At 43.3% G+C, this 25,372-nt stretch overlaps 2 protein-coding genes across 2 annotated transcripts in view; both read left to right on the plus strand.

Moving 5' to 3' along the window:
- LOC126407831 (extracellular calcium-sensing receptor-like) overlaps positions 1 to 25,372 on the plus strand; it is a 75,651-nt gene that overhangs the window by 6,848 nt on the left and 43,431 nt on the right. The gene's annotated exons all lie outside the window — the stretch shown is intronic.
- Positions 8,151 to 24,005, plus strand: LOC126407882 (vomeronasal type-2 receptor 1-like). Its single transcript, XM_050073149.1, has 6 exons — positions 8,151 to 8,395; positions 8,670 to 8,964; positions 9,115 to 9,201; positions 9,473 to 9,521; positions 23,070 to 23,290; positions 23,607 to 24,005. The coding sequence occupies exons 1-6, from the start codon at positions 8,151 to 8,153 to the stop codon at positions 23,814 to 23,816; spliced, it is 1,107 nt and encodes a 368-aa protein (XP_049929106.1). The 3' UTR covers positions 23,817 to 24,005.

Here is a 25,372-nt window from a genome sequence, read left to right on the forward strand (position 1 = left end):
GAGTGGGCAATCCACCCTTTTCCGGCTGAGGACCATGGCCTCAGACTTGGAGGTGCTGATTCTCATCCCAGCCGCTTCACACTCGGCTGCGAACCGTCCCAGCAATAGCTGGAAGTCACTGTTCGATGGAGCTAGGAGGACCACGTCATCCGCAAAAAGCAGGGACGAGATCCTCCCGTCACCGAATCTGACACCCTCCACCACTCGGCTGCGCCTAGAAATTCTGTCCATGAAAGTTATGAATAAATCCAGTGACAAAGGGCAGCCCTGGCGGAGTCTAGCTCTCACCAGGAACAGGTCCGACTTACTGCCGGCCACGCAAACCAGACTCACGCTCCTTCGGTACAGGGACTGGATGGCCCCTAGCAAGGGGCCACCAACCCCATACTCCCGGAGCACCCCCCACAGGATGCCCCTGGGGACACGGTCGTAAGCCTTCTCCAAATCCACAAAACACATGTGGACTGGTTGGGCGAACTCCCATGCCCCCTCCAGCACCCTGGCGAGGGTAAAGAGCTGGTCCACGGTTCCGCGTCCGGGACGAAAACCACATTGATTCTCCTCAATCTGAGGTTCAACTATCAACCGGACCCTCTTCTCCAGCACCCTGGAGTAGACCTTACCGGGTAGGCTGAGGAGTGTGATCCCCCTGTAGTTGGAACAAATCCTCTGGTCCCCTTTCTTGAAGATGGGGACCACCACCCCGGTCTGCCACTCCAGAGGCACTGCCCCCGATATCCACACAATGTTGCAGAGGCGTGTCAACCAAGACAGCCCTACAACATCCAGAGCCTTGAGATAACCAGGGTGAATCTCATCCACCCCCGGGGCTCCGCCACCGCAGAGTTGCTTCACTACCTCGGTGACTTCTGCCCCAGAAATTGGACGACCCACCCCTGAGACCCCTGGCTCTGTTTCCTCACTGGAATACGTATTGGTGGGATTGAGGAGCTCCTCAAAATATTCCTTCCACCGCCCGACAATGTCCCCAGTTGATGTCAGCAGCTCCCCGCCCCCCCTGTAAACAATGTAAGTAAGTTGCCGCCTTCCCCTCCTGAGGCGCCGGACGGTTTGCCAGAACCTCTTTGGAGTTGATCAATAGTCTTTCTCCATGGCCTCACCGAACTCCTCCCACGCCCGAGTTTTTGCCTCCACTTGGCCCGCCGGTACCCATCAGCTGCCTCCGGAGACCCACAGACCAACCATGTGCTGTAGGCCTCCTTCTTCAGCCTGACAGCTCCACTCACCTCTGGTGTCCACCAGCGGGTTCGGGGATTACCGCCGCGACTGGCCCCAGCGACCTTGCAGCCACAGCTCACAACAGCTGCCTCGACAATGGCGGAGCGGAACAAGGCCCATTCGGACTCAATGTCCCCCTCAGGACGCGGTCGAAGCTCTCCCGGAGGTGGGAGTTGAAGATCATCTTGGTTCATCTGGGTTCTTCTGCCAGGCGTTCCCAGCAGACCCTCACTGCTCATTTGGGCCTGCCAGATCTGCGCGGCGTCCTCCCCTGCCATCTGATCCAACTCACCACCAGGTGGTGATCAGTTGACAGCTCTGCTCCTCTCTTCACCCGAGTGTCCAGAACATACAGCCGCAGGTCAAATGATACGACTACAAAGTCAATCATTGCCCTGCGCCCTAGGATGTCCTGGTGCCACGTGCACCGATGGGCATCCTTATGTTCGAACATGGTGTTCGTTATGGCCAAACTGCGACCCGCACAGAAGTCCAATAACTGAACACCGCTCGGGTTCAGATCGGGCAGGCCGTTCCTCCCAATCACGCCCCTCCAGGTCCTACTGTCATTGCCCACGTGAGCGTTGAAGTCCCCCTGCAGAACAATGGAGTCCCCGGTCGGGGCACTATCCAGCACCCGTCCCGGGGACTCCAAAAAGGGCTAGGTACTCTGAACTGCTGTTTGGCGCATAAGCACAGACAACAGTCAGGACCCGTTTCTCGACCCGAAGGCGCAGAGAAGCAACCCTTTCGTCTACTGGGTTGAACCCCAACATACAGGCAGAGAGTCTGGGGGCTATCAGAAAGCCCACCCCGGCCCTCCGCCTCTCACCCGGAGCAACTCCAGCAAAGGAGAGAGTCCAACCCCTCTCAAGGACTTGGGTTCCAGAGCCGGAACTATGTGTCGAGGTGAGGCCGACTATATCTAGCCGGTAGCGCCAGAGAGGTGACATTCCATCTCCCAAGAGCCAACTTCTGTAGTCGAGGATCGGACCGCCAAGGCCCCCGCCTTGGTCTGCTGCCCGATCCACACTGCACCAATCCTTTCCTGATCCCTCTGCGGGTAGTGGGCCTGCAGGGGGACAAGCCCATGTAGCCGGTTCGGGCTGGGCCCGGCCGGGCCCCATGGGCGAAGGCCCGGCCACCAGGCGCTCGCCCACAGGCCCCAACCCCAGGCCTGGCTCTAGGGCAGGGCCCCGGTAACCCTCCGGGCCGGGTACACGAGTCCTTGTTGATATCCATCATGAAGGGTCCTTTGAACCATTCTTCATCTGACCCTTCACCCAGAACCAATCTGCCATGGGAAACCCTACCAGGGGCAAAATGCCCCCGACAGCATAGCTCCTAGGGTCATTAAGGCACTCAAACTCCTCCACCACGATAAGGTGACGGTTCTCGAAGGAGCTTTGTCAATGTCTGTTTTATCAAATAAGATAAAGTTTTCAGTGTATTCATCTCACTGCAGCCATGTTTTTGCAGCAGCAAAATGTACCCAGGGGACCAAAAAAGCATTTGATCATACTACTCTGGTAAGCTACCTAAAGTTTAATTTGTATTTGTAATATCAATGATTAATATAATAAAAAATATACTTGGCAATGTGTGATTATACATTATTGCCACATAAAAATGTCATGATACTATGCTGTATCCATTCTTTCCCCACGCCTAGTCATCAGTGCACTGTGAGAGTGTTCTGTATGATTGTTTTTTTTTTCAATTCAGTAAAATTTTGTCTCAGCAAATGACTTGCTGACATGTATCCTTTAGTAAACGTGGAAATATTTTTTAATTATGAACAGTGTCAGATTTGCCATATTGGAAAAGAGAATTAGATATCTAGTGTCTGCTACACACCTAGTGTATGCCTCACTCACCTCACAGTTCAGAGAAACTGTAATTTATAAACTAACAAAAAAGTGACCAGCGTAAACCACCATGTTTTAAATACACACATTATAAACACTAACAAAAGATAACATTTGCATTTTGGAACATAAAACAGCAAAAGTTCAGGACAGGGCATGATGGGAAATGTGGGCATTGCTACAGTAATAATTAGAGAAAAACTCCTGCTAGCCCCTAGGCTAATTTATACAATGTAAAATGCCAAAGGCTTGTGCTAATAATGTTAGCTTATTGTATTAGTGGGGAAACTGTGTCCAGCAAAAGACAGTTGTTGTTGTTGTTACACTGTTCAAAAAAATGAAGGGAACACTTATTGGTCACAGTATAACACCAGGTCAGTTAAACTTCAGGGAAATCAATCCGACCATTTAAGTAAGCACAAGTAATTGTGAATCAGTTTCAGCTGCTTTGGTGCAAATGAAAGTGACAACAGGTGCAATGGAGAGGCAAAAGCAAGACAACCGCCAAAAAGGGAATGGTTTACATATGGTGGCCACAGACTGTTGCTCCCTTCTTATCCTTCCTGACTGATTCTTATACAGTTTTATGTTCTGCTAGTGTCCTTGTCACTACTGGCAGCATGAGGCGGTACCTGCAGCCCAGTCATGTTGCACAGGTAGCCCAGCTCCTCCAGGATGGCACATCTATACGTGTGGTCGCAAGAGGGTTTGCGGTGTCTCCCAGCACAGTCTCAAGAGTTCCTTTGCTCCTTTGTGCAAGGAGAGACAGGAGGATCACTGCCAGAGCCCTACAAAATGACCTTCAGCAGGCTACTGGTGTGCATGTGCTGACCAAACTGTCAGAAACAGACTCCATGAGAGTGGCATGAGGGCCTCGAGAGGGACCTGTGTGACAGCCCAGCACCGCGCAGCTCGATTGACATTCACCAGAAAACACCAGAATTGGTGGGTCCGCCACTGGTGCCCTGCTCTCTTCACAGATAAGAACAGTTTCACACTGAGTACATGTGACGGGCGTGAAAGAGTCTAGACACACCATGGTGAATGCTATGCTACCTGTAACATCACCCAGCATGACTGAAATCCTCAGAGCAATTGTCAGACCTTACGCTGGTGCAGTGGGCCCTGGGTTCCTCCTGGTGCAGGACAATGCCCGGCCTCATGTGGCCAGAGTGTTTAGGCAGCTCTGGATGACAAAAGCATTGATGCCATTGACTGGCCCTCTCATTCCCCTGACCTAAATCCAATCGAGCACCTATGGGACATTATGTATTGGTGCATCCGATGCCACCAAGTACTGCTGCAGACTATTCAGGAGCTCAGTGATGCCCTGGTGTTTGGCTGTTGCTGCACCGAGGCGCCACACAAGTGCACATTGGCTACAGTCAATTGTAGGTAGGATAGATATGTTGTTGAAGTCTACCGCTTGAAATGCAATTATGGAATTATGGGACATTGAGGAGGGGCACTGTCTATCAGCATCGGTCGGTCTCACCTCAGCTCGCAGCACCAGCACTGCCCCGGGCACTACTGTGATTCTTTTTATCTTTAGGACTTTTCGACTTTTTGGACGGTGCAAACTTTTAACAATTGCATCTCAGACAGTGGGCCTCAGTAATAAGTCTATCCTTGCGTTGTGGCCAAGGGACGGTAAAAAAGAGGGCAAGTGAGAGAGGTAGATGGTGTGTTGTGCTATTCTTGCCAGTGCACTGATTGCAGCCATTTACTGCACATAGGCTACAAATGCCATTACAGAAATGACCACACACTAATCTAAGGTGGAGGCAACTACACAGAGAGATAAAACAAGAGATATAACTAAAGCTAATGTTGTAGTTCTGGTAAATTACAAGATAAGTTGACTAGCTTGCTTACTACAATGTTTATAGTGTTTATGACCTGCACCCGCGGATGATGTATGACTTGCACTTTTTACCATAGTCATACATCATCTTCCATTTTTAGCAACAGCCTTCACATCTAATTTTCAGCACAAAATTAAGTTATTTGTCAAAAAATGGTGAACAGTGGGGGGTAAACAACATTGTCATGACTCAGAAAACATAAAATATCCTAAAAATGCCAAAATACGCTAGAGGGGAGGTTACTGTGTGTATTGGCTGTGTTTTGAATCAGTCAGACTTTACAGCACTCCACCCCCGACTAGTGTTTTGGAGACGTAACTGCAAAAAAACATAAACACACCACCATACAAGTATATTATGTATTATCGGTACATCCTCAGGTTGGCATGTTGTGACCAGTTATATGTCTTTACCGTCAGTGGGAAAAATTGTTTCACACATACAGGACCTGTATGAATCAGAGATAGCAACTCAACTGAACTGAAAAGTTCAAACGCTGTTGTGTCAACCAAGGAATCGTTGTACATCAGTGAATATTCAAAAAATTATTTCTGAGTAACAGCACTTTCTCAGTGTGGCACACTGTGTTTCACAGGATAAGCACTTTGAAGCTGTCTCCTATCTCTAAGTCATGATTTCAAGACCACACTGCTGTTGCAGTCCAGCACACCATTGAGAGAAATAAATCTAAAAGTCAATATCATAAAGTCAATTTCTTTACCTTTATTTGATTCCCAATCAAGACACTCTTTTAAGAATTGCTTCACCTGAGAGATATGGACTTCAAAACTGTTTTGAAATGCAAAATAAAATGGAATTTTAAACGTGATTAAAAGCGCAAGTAATTGTGATAAACTACTGAAATTCAGTGATTAATTGTGACTTTAAAGATTCTGTTTGACAGCCGTAGTACAAACACTTACCAAATCTATAACTCTGCAGATTGGACAGGCTAAGGTCTAATGGGGAAATCACAGTGCAAGGGAGGATGGATTATTTCACCAAATGTCTTGGTTTGCTGCTACCATCTAGTGGACATACCCAGGCCTGATTTGAGCATTCTGTGAGTTTAATGTAATTTGGTATGCTTGTCATTCTGAAGAAAACTTGCACCCCTTCGCATATGCCTTACATCAGGGCAAGTAGATGCTTTCCTGAAAGGTGAAACAGTCTGTCTTTGTTATCTACAACTGAAAATAGACATATTGAAATCCATTTAATGACATTCAAAAAAATCTAATGAACACATAATATGATTGTTGAGCAAATTTAAGTACATTTTCAGTCACAGTGGTTATCACAGCCCAGTCGCTAGAAGAAAATGTTGGCATTGTACAAATTCTGCAAACCAAGGATGCATTACATTTGTATATTACATATGTATCTTATGAACGCTTCTACAGTAGCATGGTTTTGACATGTATATGAGCTGACATTGTCTCTGGAAGGTGAAGGGGATAGTGTGTCACCTAGGTGAGAGAGCTACAACCTGCAGACCATTGCAGACTACTGTGCGAGATTACCAAAGAACAACAACAGTTTTTTTTATGAGACATTGTTCTATTTCCAGTGCTTACTGTGCCACCAAAAGTGGATGTTTTTTAGTGTTTTAAGGTTTGCTGCATATCCAGCAGTGATTGTGGCATCAAAATCTGTTTTTTTAGGCCAAAACCATAGACTGTGTAAAGACAATGGATACCCTGACATCACAGTCTGTTCTCATTTCCAATTCGTCAAATATCACCACTTTGTCAGTGATTTTGGCATCAGATGCTGATGTAGAGGGGCACCTTTCGGGGCATTATGATACACACCGGGTGAGAGTTATTTCACGTTTAATCTCGTTTAATACCGACGCTTTGTCAGTGGATGTCTGCGTCAGTCACCGATGCCCCAAGATACTCTTAATGGTGGTAAGATATGCACAAGAAGGCACCTATTTCTGATGCCACCAGCAACTACCACAATAAAAAGAGCCTGAATTTCCATAAAGGGTTGGTGGGAGGGGAGATGGATTGGTCAAACTAACGCCAGACCTTCACTTGGGAGGCCATTGTTCGATTTCCCATATGATACCATAAGTCAATGGAGTCAGTTGAGTTGAGAAGTGAGAATTGAGTCAGTGTAGAATGCTAGTATGTGTAGCATGCTACACTAGTAACACTTATCAGATAACATGTCACATAACATGACAAAATGTTTGTAAGAACCGCATTTGTTTCAAGCCAAACCATGATGTTAACCCAACCATGTCCTTTTTCTAAATCTAATATAAAAAAAATATAAAAATGAAGTGTTTTACCTATTCAGTAAGTTTGTTTTGAAAAATACTATATGCATGCAGTGAGCAGACACTGTGCCTTTCCTGTGACAACAGATATGTGTTTTGCAAAGACAGTGCAAAGCATCAATTGAAACACCATCCATGAACGTCCAAAATGGATGCAGCAGGCTACCTTCTGTGTCATATTCTGAATTTTAGGTCCATGGACAAAGCAGCAGTATTTGATGAATTTAAATGAGAACAGGTTGGATGTCACTCATTTGTTTGTAGACTCACTTTTTAAAGCCTCGAGTTAGGCATTTTGGCAGAAGACATGAAGACAGAAATTGCTTTTGTTCCAGATTGTATATTTGTTTGTGCTGTAAAGTTGGCCATTTTAACACGGGTGGCCATGGGAATTGACGCTCTCTTGGAGTCAGCCTCAAGTGACCATTCCAGGAACTGCAGTTTTTGGTACTTCCACAATGCCTTCGTTTTTCATCCCCACAGGTTGCCGCTTAGCCAAACCATGATCTTTTTCCAACTATATAACCAAATGTTTTTTGTGCCTTAGCATGACCACATCATGTTAACCATAGTGCTGTTGAAACATAAAGTTTCAACATATGTGCTCGATATTCATGTACAAATATTACACATCTGTGGTTTGCTGGAACATGCAATACAAACATTTGACAAATTGGTTGGGTATTCCACAACTTAAAATGACTTTGGTGGGATATTATTAATAGTGCACAAATTAATTCTGCCTCAACACAAAATAATTCTCTAATGTAATGAATATTAAGTCCTGCCCCTACCTTCGCTTATGCCCTGATGGGTGGTGTGCAAGATTAAATAAGTCGATAAAGGAAGTTGACACCAGGTCAGATAGGGGTAAACAGGAGGAAAGTCATGTCTTTATTTTTACATATCAACTTGTTCTTGCTCATGTGTTTCATTTTGTTGTATTTCTACTTTTCTTATGCCATGATCTCTCCTCTTGATTCCACCTCCTGCCAGTTACTGGGACAGTTTCATCTAAATGGGATGCACATGGCAGGAGATGTGGTTCTGGGTGGGTTGTTTGAGATCCACATCTTTTCTGTCTTTCCTGACCTGTCTTTTACCTCAGAGCCACAACACCCTACCTGCCACAGGTGAGTCTGTCAGTGAAATAGTGAAAAGCAAAGACTGGGAGAAATCAGTCCCATGACTTGAATGTGTTTTTAATAATAAGATCTTACTCTTACAGATTACATTTTGTATTTATGCCATTTCAGACCTATCACTTCTTATTTGCTCCTTCAATCATTTCATATTCAAGTATTATAATAATTGTTGCTGTTCAACTGTTTAATTTTTAGTAAAATCTGTATTTGTGCATGTAAATATCAGTTGTTGTATTTTCCAACAGTGATATTTTTCTTTTAGTTTTGATGTTCTAGGATTCAGGCAGGCCCAGACCATGGCCTTTGCTATTGATGAGATCAACAGAAATTCCAACCTGCTGCCTAATGTGACTCTGGGATACAGTCTTTATGACAACTGCCTCTCACTAGGCATTGGATTCCGTGCAGCATTGTCATTAGCCAGTGGTCAAGAGGAGCAGTTCATATTAGATAAGACCTGTGCAGGAAACCCTCCGGTAGTAGGGATTGTGGGTGATGCTTCCTCTACACGTTCCATTGCCATCTCTGCTGTCTTAGGTTTGTACCGAGTACCTATGGTAAGTTTTCCACCATAATTCTTTTGGATCATTTTGATTATATTTCAAATTTAATGTCAATTATAAACATTGACTAATCAAACTCCGAGAGCTGAAAGAGGCGATTAAGTTTTATAATGTTTTTTAGGATGTACAGTCTGTCTTTCACAGGTGAGTTATTTTGCCACATGTTCGTGCCTGAGCGACCGGCAGAAGTTCCCATCCTTTTTTCGGACGATCCCAAGTGATGCTTTCCAGGTGACCATCTATCAGCAAATACAAATGCATTTGAAAAAGCATGTCCAGTTAAACATTCTTAAGAAATAACTTCCCTGTACTGAAAGGAACAATATATTCCTTTTGTGGAAAATCTGTCACATTCTTTGCGTCACTGGACCTGTTTGGTCTCAGCTAACAAAGCTGAAAGACAATAATTAAACATGGTCCAATGTGAAACCTGTTTAGCAGCTTCTCCACTCTAAGATTATTCCAACCTGTGCTCTAATCCTTCCACTCTGTACTTACTTAGGTGCGTGCTATGATTCAGATTCTCAGGCGCTTTGGCTGGACTTGGGCAGGTCTGCTGGTCAGTGATGATGATTATGGACTCCATGCTGCCCGATCCTTCCAATCTGACCTGGCTCAGTCTGGTGGAGGTTGTCTGGCCTACTTAGAGGTTTTGCCCTGGGGCAGTGATCCAGCTGAACTAAGGAGGATTGTGGATGTTATGAGGAAATCTAAAGCTCATGTGGTCATTGCGTTTGCACATGAAAATCTCATGATAAACCTCATGAAAGAGGTTGGGCTCAGAAAAACATCTCAATTGTAACGTCATGTTATTATACAGCTTTATGTTTTAATGGTCAAACCAAAGGATTTAAGTTACAATAAAAAAAATTGTCCTGTCACAAATAGAGTTATTTGAATAAATCACACCTCTTATTTGTTATAGGCACTAACTTAGACAAATTTTACTGACCTCCAGTTATGATGACATGCACCACTTTGTTCATAATACTGTGTAAAACACAGGACTGCACCAGTTTACGAGTAACACAAGATATCAACCATGTCATGACAGTATGAATTTATGTATTTTGTACAATGCAATGCACAGGTGGTGAGGCAGAATGTGACAGGCCTGCAGTGGATGGCCAGTGAAGCCTGGACTGCAGCTACCGTGCTTCAGACTCCTCAGCTCATGCCATACCTGGGTGGCACTCTGGGCATTGCTATCCGTCGAGGACACATACCAGGGTTCAGGGACTTCTTGCTACAAATGCGGTCTGACCTACAACACAACACCAGCTATGGAAATATCCTGGTGAGAGTTTAACCTTGCAATTTAGCCTGGTATTAGTAAGAATAATATTGTACTATAATTGTGTATAACAAGCAGTTTTCAGTTAGTGGTGTAACAGTTTATTAATTGTACCAATACATCATGGTACGGGGGTCACGGTCTGGTGCAAGCAGCCACACGCAGAATACATGACATGTAAATTGATGCACACAATGTGGAACCAAAGTTCACAAGCTCAGCCCAAAAACATTTAGCCATATGCCATTAACATATGCCAGGGTTAGCACACAAAGTGAATAGGCATGCAAAACAGTCATACTATGCACTATACAAAAGCAAGTTTTATTTAATATTCCATGTATTTTCGGAAAAAAGATCCTTCTGTCTTGAGGGGTTTTGTTGGTTTGTTTGTTTGNACACACACACACACACACACACACACACACACACACACACACACACACGACCGCATAGCAGATAGCTGAAATGATTTTCCTTACCACTGGGTGACAGCATTTTATAGTGTTATCAAGTCACAGACAGCAATGTCTTTGCACCAGGTATACAATAGTATCAGTGACATGACTTTACTATAAAAGAAATGCTTTGAACGGACTGTTAGTGTTCATATGTTCATAAGTATAGTATGCAGTTCGATTACTGAATACTGGATGTCACTGTGTTCACAATGTAATAATAATAACATTGTTGCCATTATTGGTCTTCCTCTGTCTCTTATTCTGATATCCATAGCTTGTGTATTACTTGGAAAAGGTCAACTTCACCACACCGTTTGGTGATCAGGTGTCATTTGATGAGAATGGTGATGTCTTACCAATATATGATGTCATGAACTGGTTGTGGCTCCCTGATGGACGAACTAAAGTTCAGAATGTAGGTGAGGTTAAAGAGTCAGCCAAAGGTGAAGAACTCACACTTAATGAAGACAAAATCTTTTGGAACTTTGAATCCAAACAGGTTACGTCTGATTTTTCAGTCACCTATTTCATGTCTCGTGGATAGCTTATTATAGCAGAGTCAATGTGAGTAGAATAAGACGTATTTATGTTTCTCTCTACAGCCACCCCAGTCAGTGTGCAGTGAGAGCTGTCCTCCAGGTACCCGCATGGCCAGAAAGAAGGGAGAGCCTGAGTGTTGTTTTGACTGCATCCCTTGTTCTGAGGGAAAGATCAGTAATAAGACTGGTTGGTATACAGTTTTAAGTATTGCACTTCTGACTATTGCACTTTCGAGATATGATATTAACATGTATCTCAACACTTTACCAATTTTCACAGACTCCATGGAGTGCACCAGTTGTCCAGAGGATTTCTGGTCCAGCCCTCAACGTGACCACTGTGTTTCTAAGAAAACAGAGTTCCTCTCCTACTACGAGCCTCTGGGTATCTGCCTGACAACTGCCTCATTGTTGGGCACATTTATATGTGTTGTTGTGTTGGGAATCTTTATCTGTCATCGTGGCACCCCTATAGTACGTGCAAACAATTCAGAACTGAGTTTCCAGCTATTGCTGTCTCTTAAATTATGTTTCCTTTGCTCACTGCTCTTTATTGGACGTCCCAGGCTGTGGACATGCCAACTGAGACATGCAGCATTTGGGATCAGCTTTGTACTTTGTGTATCATGCATCCTGGTGAAAACCATGGTGGTTCTGGCTGTATTCAAGGCCTCCAAGCCAGGAGGTGGATCCCATCTGAAGTGGTTTGGACCATTGCAGCAGAGAGGAACAGTTCTGGTTCTTACTTCTATTCAGGGAGCAATCTGCACTGCTTGGCTTGTCTCTTCCTCACCAGCTCCTCATAAAAACACTCAATACCACAATGACAAGATAGTTTATGAGTGTGTAGTTGGGTCCACAGTTGGTTTTGGAGTGTTACTGGGCTATATTGGCTTACTGGCCATCCTCAGTTGTCTGATTGCGTTTCTCGCCAGGAATCTTCCAGATACTTTCAATGAGGCCAAACTCATCACTTTCAGCATGCTGATATTCTGTGCAGTGTGGGTGGCCTTTGTCCCTGCTTATGTCAGTTCACCAGGCAAATATGCAGATGCAGTTGAGGTATTTGCCATCCTGGCTTCCAGTTTTGGCCTCTTGGTGTCACTGTTTGGTCCCAAATGTTACATTATCCTGTTGAGGCCAGAGAGGAACACAAAGAAAGCAATCATGGGCCGTGGCATTGAGTCATAAAACACACACTTAGTTTCATGAGACAGACCTAATAAATTTTCTCTGTAAAGCACAAAAATACAGGCAGAAAAATAGTTTAATAGTGGTAGCAATGTTAAGTTTTTAAGAAAAAATGGCTGATAAGGGAAAAGTTGGATCAAATATGCGAGAATATGTTAAATACAATAAATTATTCTATTTTTTCTCCAGGATACAATTAAAATTACAAAGCACTTGCACTTCAAATGATATTATCGTCTTTTGCGTCTTTTCATGGTGTAAGGTAACATTACACCTTGTTAAATTGTAAGCTACTCTCTCAGAATAAAAAAGCACATACTATGTGGGTTCATCTAACATTATTATATCAGTTACTTTTTGACCTGTCTAGAGTTGATGTGGATACACTCACCCGTTTTTATATTGCCCCTAAATTCAAAAAGTATAAAGGAATTGCAGGCAACATTGATAGAATTACACAGTACCAAATACAAGCATCTGAGAAGCTGACCGTGATAGCATTTGCCTATTCTGACTATACAGAGTCTGTAACTTCCACTAAGTTAGCAGTTGTAGGAATGGCACTGTCACAAGGTTAGAAAGCTCAGCTTCACACCACAGAACTAGAGCTACAATGTATGAACTTTGCTCTCTTTAACACCAGCTTTGCTTTTATCTTTTTTAATATTAGCAATATTATGTCTGATATCAGTTGTTAGGCTAATTATGCATGCCACAGAACTTCACAGTTGCCTTATAACAATTGCAATCAAGGAGAACCTTGGTGATCACCAGTGGGAAGATATTTCTTAATTTCCATAAATATGGTCAGTGTCATTTTATTTTCAAATAATTTAAATGACACTGTCTCTGAAGAATAGCTCTGCAGATGTATGCAATGATTTTCAAGCAACAATGTGTTTAGTAGCTGGGAGAGACAGGCCAATTCTTCTGACTTTTCAGGCTTATATCCCTCCACCAGCATTTGAAATTCTAATGTTAACTGCCAGCCACTGATGAAGTGGAGAAATTGGATGTAATCAGTAGGGGTGGGAATCATCAGAGACCCCACGATACGATATTATCTCACCTAAGTCACAACAATATTATTGCATTTTAATTATGTTGCAATATGTATTGAGATGTATGTATTGAGTATTGAGATAAAATATAAAGAGATATATTGTGATTTATCACTTTTTTTAAACTGTTAATTTTGTCCCCTTAGAAAAACTTTGTCAATGTTTGTTTTATCAAATAAGATAAAGTTTTCAGTGTATTCATCTCACTTCAGCCATGTTTTTGCAGCAGCAAAATGTACCCAGTGGACCAAAAAAGCAATTGATTATATTGCTCTGGTAAGCTACCTAATGTTTAATTTGTATTTGTAATATCAATGATTAATATAATAAAAAACATACTTGGCAATGTGTGATTATACATTATTTCCACATAAAAATGTCATGATACTATGCTGTATCCATTCTTTCCCCACACCTAGTCATCAGTGCACTGTGAGAGTGTTCTGTATGATTTTTTTTTTTTTTTTTTTTTCAATTCAGTAAAATTTTGTCTCAGCAAATGACCTGCTGGCATGTATCCTTTCGTCAACTTGGAAATATTTTTTGATTATGAACAGTGTCAGATTTGCCATATTGGAAAAGAGAATTAGATATCTAGTGTCTGCTACACACCTAGTGTATGCCTCACTCACCTCCCAGTTCAGACAAACTGTAATTTATAAACTAACAAAAAAGTGACCAGCGTAAACCACCATGTTTTAAATAGGCACATTATACACACTAACAAAAAATAACATTTGCATTTTGGAACATAAAACAGCAAAAGTTCAGGACAGGGCATGATGGGAAATGTGGGCATTGCTACAGTAATAATTAGAGAAAAACTCCTGCTAGCCCCTAGGCTAATTTATACAATGTAAAATGCCAAAGGCTTGTGCTAATAATGTTAGCTTATTGTATTAGTGGGGAAACTGTGTCCAGCAAAAGACAGTTGTTGTTGTTGTTGTTGTTGTTGTTGTTGTTGTTGTTACACTGTTCAAAAAAATTAAGGGAACATTTATTGGTCACAGTATAACACCAGGTCAGTTAAACTTAAGGGAAATCAATCCGACCATTTAAGTAAGCACAAGTAATTGTGAATCAGTTTCAGCTGCTTTGGTGCAAATGAAAGTGACAACAGGTGCAATGGAGAGGCAAAAGCAAGACAACCCCCAAAAAGGGAATGGTTTACATGTGGTGGCCACAGACTGTTGCTCCCTTCTTATCCTTCCTGACTGATTCTTATACAGTTTTATGTTCTGCTAGTGTCCTTGTCACTACTGGCAGCATGAGGCGGTACCTGCAGCCCAGTCATGTTGCACAGGTAGCCCAGCTCCTCCAGGATGGCACATCTATACGTGCGGTTGCAAGAAGGTTTACGGTGTCTCCCAGCACAGTCTCAAGAGTTCCTTTGCTCCTTTGTACAAGGAGAGACAGGAGGAGCACTGCCAGTGCCCCACAAAATGACCTTCAGCAGGCTACTGGTGTGCATGTGCTGACCAAACTGTCAGAAACAGACTCCATTGAGAGTGGCATGAGGGCCTCGAGAGGGACCTGTGTGACAGCCCAGCCCCGCACAGCTCGAGTGACATTCGCCAGAGAACACCAGAATTGGTGGGTCCGCCACTGGTGCCCTGCTCTCTTCACAGATAAGAGCAGGTTCACACTGAGTACATGTGACGGGCATGAAAGAGTCTAGACACACCATGGTGAATGCTATGCTACCTGTAATATCACCCAGCATGACTGAAATCCTCAGAGCGATTGTCAGACCTTACACTGGTGCAGTGGGCCCTTGGTTCCTCCTGGTGCAGGACAATGCCCGGCCTCATGTGGCCAGAGTGTTTAGGCAGCTCTGGATGACAAAAGCATTGATGCCATTGATTGGCCCTCTCATTCCCCTGACCTAAATCCAATCGAGCACCTATGGGACATTATGTATTGGTGCATCCGATGCCACCAAGTACTGCCGCAGACTATTCAGGAGCTCAGTGATGTCCTGGTGTTTGGCTGTTGCTGCACCGAGGGCGCCACACAAGTGCACATCGGCCACAGTCCATTGTAGGTAGGATAGATATGTTGTTGAAGTCTACCGCTTGAAATGCAATTATGGAATTATGGGACACTGAGGAGGGGCACAGTCTATTAGCATCAGCCACTCTTGCCTCAACTCGCAGCACCAGCACTGCCCCGGGCACTACTGTGATTCTTTTTATCTTTTTTAATTTGACTTTTCGACTTTTTGGACAGTGCAAACTTTTAACAATTGCATCTCAGACAGTGGGCCTCAGTAATAAGTCTATGCTTACGTTGTGGCCAAGAGACAGTGAAGAAGAGAGCAAGTGAGAAAGGTAGATGGTGTGCTGTGCTATTCTTGCCAGTGCACTGATTGCAGCCATTAACTGCACATAGGCTACAAATGCTATTACGGAAATGACCACACACTAATCTAAGGTGGAGGCAACTACACACAGAGATATAACGAGAGATATAACTAAAGATTCAAGATGATTCAAGATTTCTTTATTGTCATTCCACACATGTATTTGCATACACAGGCTGAAACGAAAAGTCATTTCTCACCAGCTCCTTACAGTGCATTAAAGGATAATAATAAATAAGTAAAACTAAGTTGAAACTTATCAGGTGAGTAATAATAAAATAAATAAGTAATAAAATAGTTAAAAGAAAAACAATCATTCGTTTCACAGCATTCAGACAGACATTTAGCAGCAGTTTGGATTGAGTAAAAGTGCATAAGTGTCCATAGTAAAGTGCTTTTACACAAAAATTGTGTTTGCCAGGTGGCTGTCAACCTAATGAGGGGGGGGGTTATGAGTGTGTGGGGAGGGGGCGCAGTCCATTCACCAGCCTCACATGCTGTTCAGCATCCTGGTGGATCTGCAGCAGATGCTCCTGTACCTCTTCCCAGAGGGCAGGAGGGAGAACAGTCCGTGAGAGGGATGATGAGGGTCCTTGAAGATGGCGGTGGCTCTGTGAATGCAACGCTGCTTGCCCTGCAGCTCCCGAACCAGGAAGTGACGCTGTATGTGAGAATGCTTTCGATGGTGCCCCTGTAGAAGGTGATGAGGTGAGGAGTGGGAAGACCTGCCTTTCTGAGCCTCCGGAGGGGGTGGAGACGCCCCTGGGCTTTTTTGATAACTGCTGTGGTGTTGATGGGGAAGGTCAGGTCGTCAGCAAGATGGACTCCCAGGAACTTGATGTTGCTGACCCTCTCCACAGCAGCACCAAGGATGTTTATTGGTGCGTGATGTTTGCCCGCCCTCCGGAAATCAATCACCATCTCCTTCGTTTTATCCACATTAAGGACGAGGTTGTGGGACTCGCACCATGCAGTGAGCTGCTCCACCTCCCTCCTGTAAGTGGACTAATCACTGACAAGACCCACCACTGTTGTGTCGTCAGCGTACTTTATGATGTGGTTGGTGCTGTGTCTAGCAGTGCAGTCATGGGTGAGGAGGCTGAACAACAGGGGGCTCAGGACACAGCCTTGAGGAGAGCCTGTGCTCACTGAGATGGTTCTAGATGTTTGACTGCCCACCCTGACTGTCTGCTGCCGCTGTGTCAGGAAGTTATGGACCCAGTTGCAGGTGCCAGTGTCCACCTCTAGCAGCTTCAGCTTTTCCACCGGCTGCTCTGGAATGATCGTGTTAAAGGCCGAGCTGAAGTCAATGAAGAAGATTCTGGCATAGGTGTTTTTCCTCTCTAGGTGAGAGGTGTGGTGGCGATGGCATCCTCTGTGGATCGGTTGGTTCTGTATTGTAGGGGGTCCAGGTCTGCAGGAAGACAGTTCTTAATGTAAAATGCCAAAGGCTTGTGCTAATAATGTTAGCTTATTGTATTAGTGGGGAAACTGTGTCCAGCAAAAGACAGTTGTTGTTGTTGTTGTTGTTGTTGTTGTTGTTACACTGTTCAAAAAGATTAAGGGAACATTTATTGGTCACAGTATAACACCAGGTCAGTTAAACTTAAGGGAAATCAATCCGACCATTTAAGTAAGCACAAGTAATTGTGAATCAGTTTCAGCTGCTTTGGTGCAAATGAAAGTGACAACAGGTGCAATGGAGAGGCAAAAGCAAGACAACCCCCAAAAAGGGGGCTGCATGACCAGCCGCTCAACACACCTCATTAGTATTGGTGTGAGGGCCACGGGGCGGAAGTCATTTAGGCAGGCTGGGTTTGACTTCTTCGGGACAGGAATAATGGTGACACTTTTGAGGCAAGTAGGCATGACTGCCTGGCTGAGCAATGTGTTAAAAATGTCTGCAAAAATATCTTTCAGTTGCTCTGCACAGTCCTTTAAAACACGCTCAGGGATGTTGTCCGGCCCTGCAGCTTTGTGTGGGTTGACGCTAGCAAAGGCCTTTTTTACTTCAGTGGTCAGTAGATGATGGCGGGAGTGTCTGTGCCTGAGTGATGGTGTTGACCTCAAAATGTGTGTAGAAGTCATTCAGTTCATCTGGTAGAGAGGGGTCACTGTGGCGTGTCTGTGGCATTCTGGAAACCTTGCCATAAACAACGTGGGTCTTTGTCATTCATGAAATGGCTGTTCAGTTTGTGTGCATACAGAATCTTTGCCTCCCTGATCCCCCGGGACAGGTTTTTCTTTGCCAGACTATATGCTGCCATATCCCCCGATTTAAAAGCAGCATTGCGGGCCCTCAGCAGTGAACAGACTTCCCCGGTAAGCCACGGTTTCTGGTTGGCACGCCTCTTGATGGTTTTGACCACTGCTTCCTGTGGCCACATTCTGATCTCTCTGACCACTGGCCTGTCCTGCTTCACCCGGGGGTCTATATGCTGGTGTTAGCATGACAGCCAGGTGATTAGGTGATCAGAGCTGCCAACATGAGTCTTTGATGTTTGTATACACCAGGTCTAATGTGTTATTCCCCTTGTTGCAATGTTCACATGTTGGTAGAATTTGGGCATAACAGATTTGAGACTTGCCTGGTTGAAATCTCCGGCTGCTATAAAGAAGGCGTCGGGATGATCCGTCTGCAGCTCGCTGATGCCGGTGTAGAGCTCTGCCATAGCCTCCCTGCCGTTTGCGCTCGGTGGTACATAAACAGCCGTTACGATGACTGCTGTCAGCTCCCGCGGCATGTAAAAAGGTCGGCATTTTACAGTCATGAACTCTACGTGTGATGAGCAGTGAGCAGAAACCATCACAGCATCCTGGCACCACGATTTGTTGATGTACACTGCCAGACCGCCTCCTCTCAGCTTGCTGGTTAGCGAAGTTACTCTGTCCACCTGGTGTAGCGTTAGCCCCTCCAGCTGAACCGCAGCATCCGTGATGTTCTCGTTCAGCCATGTCTCCGTGAAAACTGAGACACAGCAGTTCCTCACGTTGCGTTGGGAGGCTCTCCACAGTCTGATGTAATCCAACTTGTTGTCAAGGGAGTGAACATCTGCCAGCAGAAGTGTAGGTACTGCTGGCTTGTGTGGGTTAGCGGTTAGCCTAGCATGAACTTCTCCGCGCTTGCCCCGCAAAATAAAGTTATTTGTCAAAAAATATATGGTGAACAGTAAACAGTAAACAACATTGTCAAGACTAAGAAAACATAAAATATCCTAAAAATGCCAAAATACGCTAGAGGGGAGGTTACTGTGTGTTTTGGCTGTGTTTTGAATCAATCAAACTTTACAGCACTCCACCCCCGACTAGTGTTTTGGAGACGTAACTGCAAAACAACATAAACACACCACCATACAAGTATATTATGTATTATCGGTACATCCTCAGGTTGGCATGTTGTTGTTACCAGGTATATGTCTTTACCGTCAGTGGGAAAAATTGTTTCACACATACAGGACCTGTATGAATCAGATATAGCAACTCAACTGGAACGTCGAGGACTGAACTGAAAAGTGCAAACGCTGTTGCATCAACCGAGGGATCATTGTACATCAGTGAATATTCAAAAAAAATTATATCTGAGTAACAGCACTTTCTCAGTGTGGCACACTGTGTTTCACAGGATAAGCACTTTGAAGCTGTCTCCTATCTCTCAGTCATGATTTCAAGACCACACTGCTGTTGCAGTCCAGCACGCCATTGAGAGAAATAAATCTTAAAGTCAATTTCACAAAGTCAATTTCATTGCCTTTATTTGATTCCCAATCAAGACACTCTTTTAAGAATTGCTTCACCTGAGAGATATGGACTTCAAAACTGTTTTGAAATGCAAAATAAAATGGAATTTTAAACGTGATTAAAAGTGCAAGTAATTGTGATAAACTACTGAAATTCAGTGATTAATTGTGACTTAAAAGATTCTGTTTGACAGCCGTAGTAGGCCTACAAAAAACAGGCTAAGGTCTAATGGGGAAATCACAGTGCAAGGGAGGATGGATTATTTCACCAAATGTCTTGGTATGCTGCTACCATCTAGTGGACATACTCAGGCCTGATTTGAGCATTCTGTGAGTTTAATTTGGTATGCTTGTCATTCTGAAGAAAACTTGCACCCCTTCGCATATAGGGGCAAGTAGATGTTTTCCTGAAAGGTGAAACAGTCTATCTTCGTTATCTACAACTGAAAATAGACATACTGAAATCCATTTAATGACATTGCAGTCCACTGTGCGAGTTTACCAAAGAACAACATTTTTTTTTTTTTTTTTTTTTTATAAGGCATTGCTCTATTTCCAGTACTTACTGTGCCACCAAAATTGACTTGCTGCATATCCAGCAGCGATTGTGGCATCAAAATCTGTTTTTTTAGGCCAAAACCATAGACTGTGTAAAGACAATGGATATCCACCTTGATATCACAGCCTGTTCTCATTTCCAATTTGTCAAATATCACCACTTTGTCAATGATTTTGGCATCAGATGCTGACGTACAGGGGCACCTTTCGGGGCATTATGATACTCACCGGGTGAGAGTTATTTCTGATGCCCACAGTCGCACCTGCTCTCGTTTAATATCGACGCTTTGTCAGTGGATGTCTGCGTCAGTCACCGATGCCCCAAGATACTCTTAATGGTGGTAAGATATGCACAAGAAGGTGCCTATTTCTGATGCCACCGGCAACTACCACAATAAAAAGAGCCTGAATTTCCATAAAGGGTTGGTGGGAGGGGAAATGGATTGGTCAAACAAACGCCAGACCTTCACTTGGGAGGCCATTGTTCGATTTCCCATATGATACCATAAGTCAATGGAGTCAATTGAGTTGAGAAGTGAGAATTGAGTCAATGTAGAATGCTAGTATGTGTATAGCATGCTGCACTAGCAACACGTATCAGATAACATGTCACGTAACATGACATTATGTTCGTAAGAACCGTATTTGTTTCAAGCCAAACCATGATGTTAACCCAACCATATCCTTTTTCTAAATCTAATAAAAAAAACATAAAAACGAAGTGTTTTACCTATTCAGTAAGTTTGTTTTGAAAAATACTATATGCATGCAGTGAGCAGACACTGTGCTTTTCCAGTGACAACAGGTATGTATTTTGCAAAGACAGTGCAAAGCATCAATTGAAACACTATCCATGAACGTCTAAAATAGATGCAGGAGGCTACCTTCTGTGTCATATTCTAAATTTTAGGTCCATGGACAAAGCAGCAGTATTTGAAGAATTTAAATGAGAACAGGTTGGATATCACTCATTTGTTTGCGGACTCACTTTTTAAAGCCTCGAGGTAGCCACGGGTGGCCATTGGAATTGACTCTCTCTTGGAGTCAGCCTCAAGTGACCATTCCAGGAACTGCAGTTTTTGGTACTTCCACAATGCCTTCGTTTTTCATCCCCACAGGTTGCCGCTTAGCCAAACCATGATCTTTTTCCAACTATATAACCAAATGTTTTTTTGTGCCTTAGCATGACCACATCATGTTAACCACAGTGCTGTTGAAACATAAAGTTTCAACATATCTGCTAGATATTAAGGTACAAATATTACACATCTGTGGTTTGCTGGAACATGCAATACAAACATTTGACAAATTGGTTGGGTATTCCACAACTTCAAATGACTTTGGTGGGATATTATTAATAGTGCACAAATTAATTCTGCCTCAACACAAAATAATTCTCTAATGTAATGAATATTAAGTCCTGCCCCTACCTTCGCTTATGCCCTGATGGGTGGTGTGCAAGATTAAATAAGTCGATAAAAGAAGTTGACACCAGGTCAGAGAGGGGTAAACAGGAGGAAAGTCATGTCTTTATTTTTACATATCAACTTGTTCTTGCTCATGTGTTTCATGTTGTTGTATTTCTACTTTTCTTATGCCATGATCTCTCCTCTTGATTCCACCTCCTGCCAGTTACTGGGACAGTTTCATCTAAATGGGATGCACATGACAGGAGATGTGGTTCTGGGTGGGTTGTTTGAGATCCACATCTTTTCTGTCTTTCCTGACCTGTCTTTTACCTCAGAGCCACAACAGCCTACCTGCCACAGGTGAGTCTGTCAGTGAAATAGTGAAAAGCAAAGACTGGGGGAAATCAGTCCCATGACTTGAATGGGTTTTTAATAATAAGATCTTACTCTTACAGATTACATTTTGTATTTATGCCATTTCAGACCTGTCACTTCTTATTTACTCCTTTAATCATTTCATATTCAAGTATTATAATAATTGTTGCTGTTCAACTGTTTAATTTTTAGTAAAATCTGTATTTGTGCATGTAAATATCAGTTGTTGTATTTTCCAACAGTGATATTTTTCTTTTAGTTTTGATGTTCTAGGATTCAGGCAGGCCCAGACCATGGTCTTTGCTATTGATGAGATCAACAGAAATTCCAACCTGCTGCCTAATGTGACTCTGGGATACAGTCTTTATGACAACTGCCTCTCACTAGGCATTGGATTCCGTGCAGCACTGTCATTAGCCAGTGGTCAAGAGGAGCAGTTCATATTAGATAAGACCTGTGCAGGAAACCCTCCGGTAGTAGGGATTGTGGGTGATGCTTCCTCTACACGTTCCATTGCCATCTCTGCTGTCTTAGGTTTGTACCGAGTACCTATGGTAAGTTTTCCACCATAATTCTTTTGGATCATTTTGATTATATTTCAAATTTAATGTCAATTATATACATTGACTAATCAAACTCCGAAAGCTGAAAGAGGCGATTAAGTTTTATATTGTTTTTTAGGATGTACAGTCTGTCTTTCACAGGTGAGTTATTTTGCCACATGTTCGTGCCTGAGTGACCGGCAGATGTTCCCATCGTTTTTTCGGACGATCCCAAGTGATGCTTTCCAGGTGACCATCTATCAGCAAAATACAAATGCATTTGAAAAAGCATGTCCAGTTAGACATTCTTAAGAAATAACTTCCTTGTACTGAAAGGAACAATATATTCCTTTTGTGGAAAATCTGTCACATTCTTTGCGTCACTGGACCTGTTTGGTCTCAGCTAACAAAGCTGAAAGACAATAATTAAATATGGTCCACTGTGAAACCTGTTTAGCAGCTTTTCCACTCTAAGATTATTCCAGCCTGTGCACTAATCCCTCCGCTCTGTATTTACTCAGGTGCGTGCTATGATTCAGATTCTCAGGCACTTTGGCTGGACTTGGACAGGTCTGCTGGTCAGTGATGATGATTATGGACTCCATGCTGCCCGATCCTTCCAATCTGACCTGGCTCAGTCTGGTGGAGGCTGTCTGGCCTACTTAGAGGTTTTGCCCTGGGGCAATGATCCAGCTAAACTAAGGAGGATTGTGGATGTTATGAGGAAATCTACAGCTTGTGTGGTCATTGCGTTTACACATGAAAATCTCATGATAAACCTCATGAAAGAGGTTGGGCTTGGAAAAACATCTTAATTGTAACGTCATGTTATTATACAGCTTTATGTTTTAATGGTCAAACCAAAGGATTTAAGTTACAATAAAACATTGTCATGTTACAAATAGAGTTATTTGAATAAATCACACCTCTTATTTGTTAAAGGCACTGACTTAGACAAATTTTACTGACCTCCAGTTATAATGACATGCACAACTTTGTTCATAATACTGGGTAAAACACAGGACTGCACCTGTTTACGAGTAAGACAAGATATCAACCATGTCATGACAGTATGAATTTATGTATTTTGTACAATGCAATGCACAGGTGGTGAGGCAGAATCTTACAGGCCTGCAGTGGATAGTCAGTGAAGCCTTTACTACCGTGCTTCAGACTCCTCAGTTCATGCCATACCTGGGTGGCACTCTGGGCATTGCTATCCGTCGAGGACACATACCAGGGTTCAGGGACTTTCTGCTACAAACGCGGTCTGACCTACAACACAACAGCTATGGAAATATCCTGGTGAGAATTTAACCTTGCAATTTAGTTTGTTGTTGTTTTGTTTTGTTCTCTGCTGTACTGAACACACACCAAACCATGACTCCAACCCGGGACTTTTGTCTAATGTAACACCCCTATTTTCAATACATTTCAGGTAAAAAAGTTTTGGGAACACACATTTCAGTGTAGATTTGCACCACCTCAAGCAGGTTGGTTGGAAGCTGGGGGATCACTATGCACTGGACAGGAAGATCTAGAAAATGTGGACACTGAATTATTGGACATTTCAAACCTCAGGCCAGAATATAATGTGTACAAGGCTGTGTATGCCCTGGCATATGCTCTTGATGACATGCTGCAGTGTGAGCCAGGGAGAGGACCTTTCAGTGGGAACAGCTGTGCTACTTTGCAAAGACTGGAACCATGGCAGGTGTGATATCAGTTTATATATATATACACACACACACACACACACACACACACACACACACACACACACACACGACCACATAGCAGATAGCTGAAATGATTTTCCTTACCACTGGGTGACAGCATTTACTGGATTTCACTGTGTTCACGATGGTCATAATAACATTGTTGCCATTATTGGTCTTCCTCTGTCTCTTATTCTGATATCCATAGCTTGTGTATTACTTGGAAAAGGTCAACTTCACCACACCGTTTGGGGATCAAGTGTCATTTGATGAGAATGGTGATGTCTTACCAATATATGATGTCATGAACTGGTTGTGGCTCCCTGATGGACAAACTAAAGTTCAGAATGTTGGTGAGGTTAAAGAGTCAGCCAAAGGTGAAGAACTCACACTTAATGAAGACAAAATCTTTTGGAACTTTGAATCCAAACAGGTTACTTCTGATTTTTCAGTCACCTATTTAGTGTCCCATGGATAACATATTATAGCAGAGTCAATGTGAGTAGAATAAGACATATTTATTTTTTTATCTACAGCCACCCCGGTCAGTGTGCAGTGAGAGCTGTCCTCCAGGTACCCGCATGGCCAGAAAGAAGGGGGAACCTGAGTGCTGTTTTGACTGCATCCCTTGTTCTGAGGGAAAGATCACTAATAAGACTGGTTGGTATACAGTTTTAAATATTGCACTTCTGATTATTGCACTTTCGAGATATGATATTAACATCTATCTCAACACTTTACCAATTTTCACAGACTCCATAAAGTGCACCAGTTGTCCAGAGGATTTCTGGTCCAGCTCTCAGCGTGACCACTGTGTTCCTAAGAAAACAGAGTTCCTTTCCTACTACGAGCCTCTGGGTATCTGCCTGACAACTGCCTCATTGTTGGGCACATTTATATGTGTTATTGTGCTGGGAATCTTTATCCATTATCTAACACCCCTATAGTACGCGCCAACAATTCAGAACTGAGTTTCCAGTTATTGCTGTCTCTTAAATTATGTTTCCTTTGCTCACTGCTCTTTATCGGACGTCCCAGGCTGTGGACATGCCAACTGAGACATGCAGCATTTGGGATCAGCTTTGTACTTTGTGTATCATGCATCCTGGTGAAAACCATTGTGGTTCTGGCTGTGTTCAAGGCCTCCAAGCCAGG

The sequence above is a fragment of the Epinephelus moara genome, chromosome 2 (genome assembly GCF_006386435.1).
Source record: "Epinephelus moara isolate mb chromosome 2, YSFRI_EMoa_1.0, whole genome shotgun sequence".
NCBI classification, from domain to species: domain Eukaryota; kingdom Metazoa; phylum Chordata; class Actinopteri; order Perciformes; family Serranidae; genus Epinephelus; species Epinephelus moara.

Coding starts and splice junctions, on each gene's coding strand:
- LOC126407882 (XM_050073149.1), top strand. CDS start 8,151: ATGTCTTTATTTTTACATATCAACTTGTTCTTGCTCATGTGTTTCATT. Junction 9,202..9,472: donor TCCCAAGTGATGCTTTCCAG/GTGACCATCTAT, acceptor GTACTTACTTAG/GTGCGTGCTATGATTCAGAT. Junction 23,291..23,606: donor TGATAAACCTCATGAAAGAG/GTTGGGCTTGGA, acceptor TGCAATGCACAG/GTGGTGAGGCAGAATCTTAC.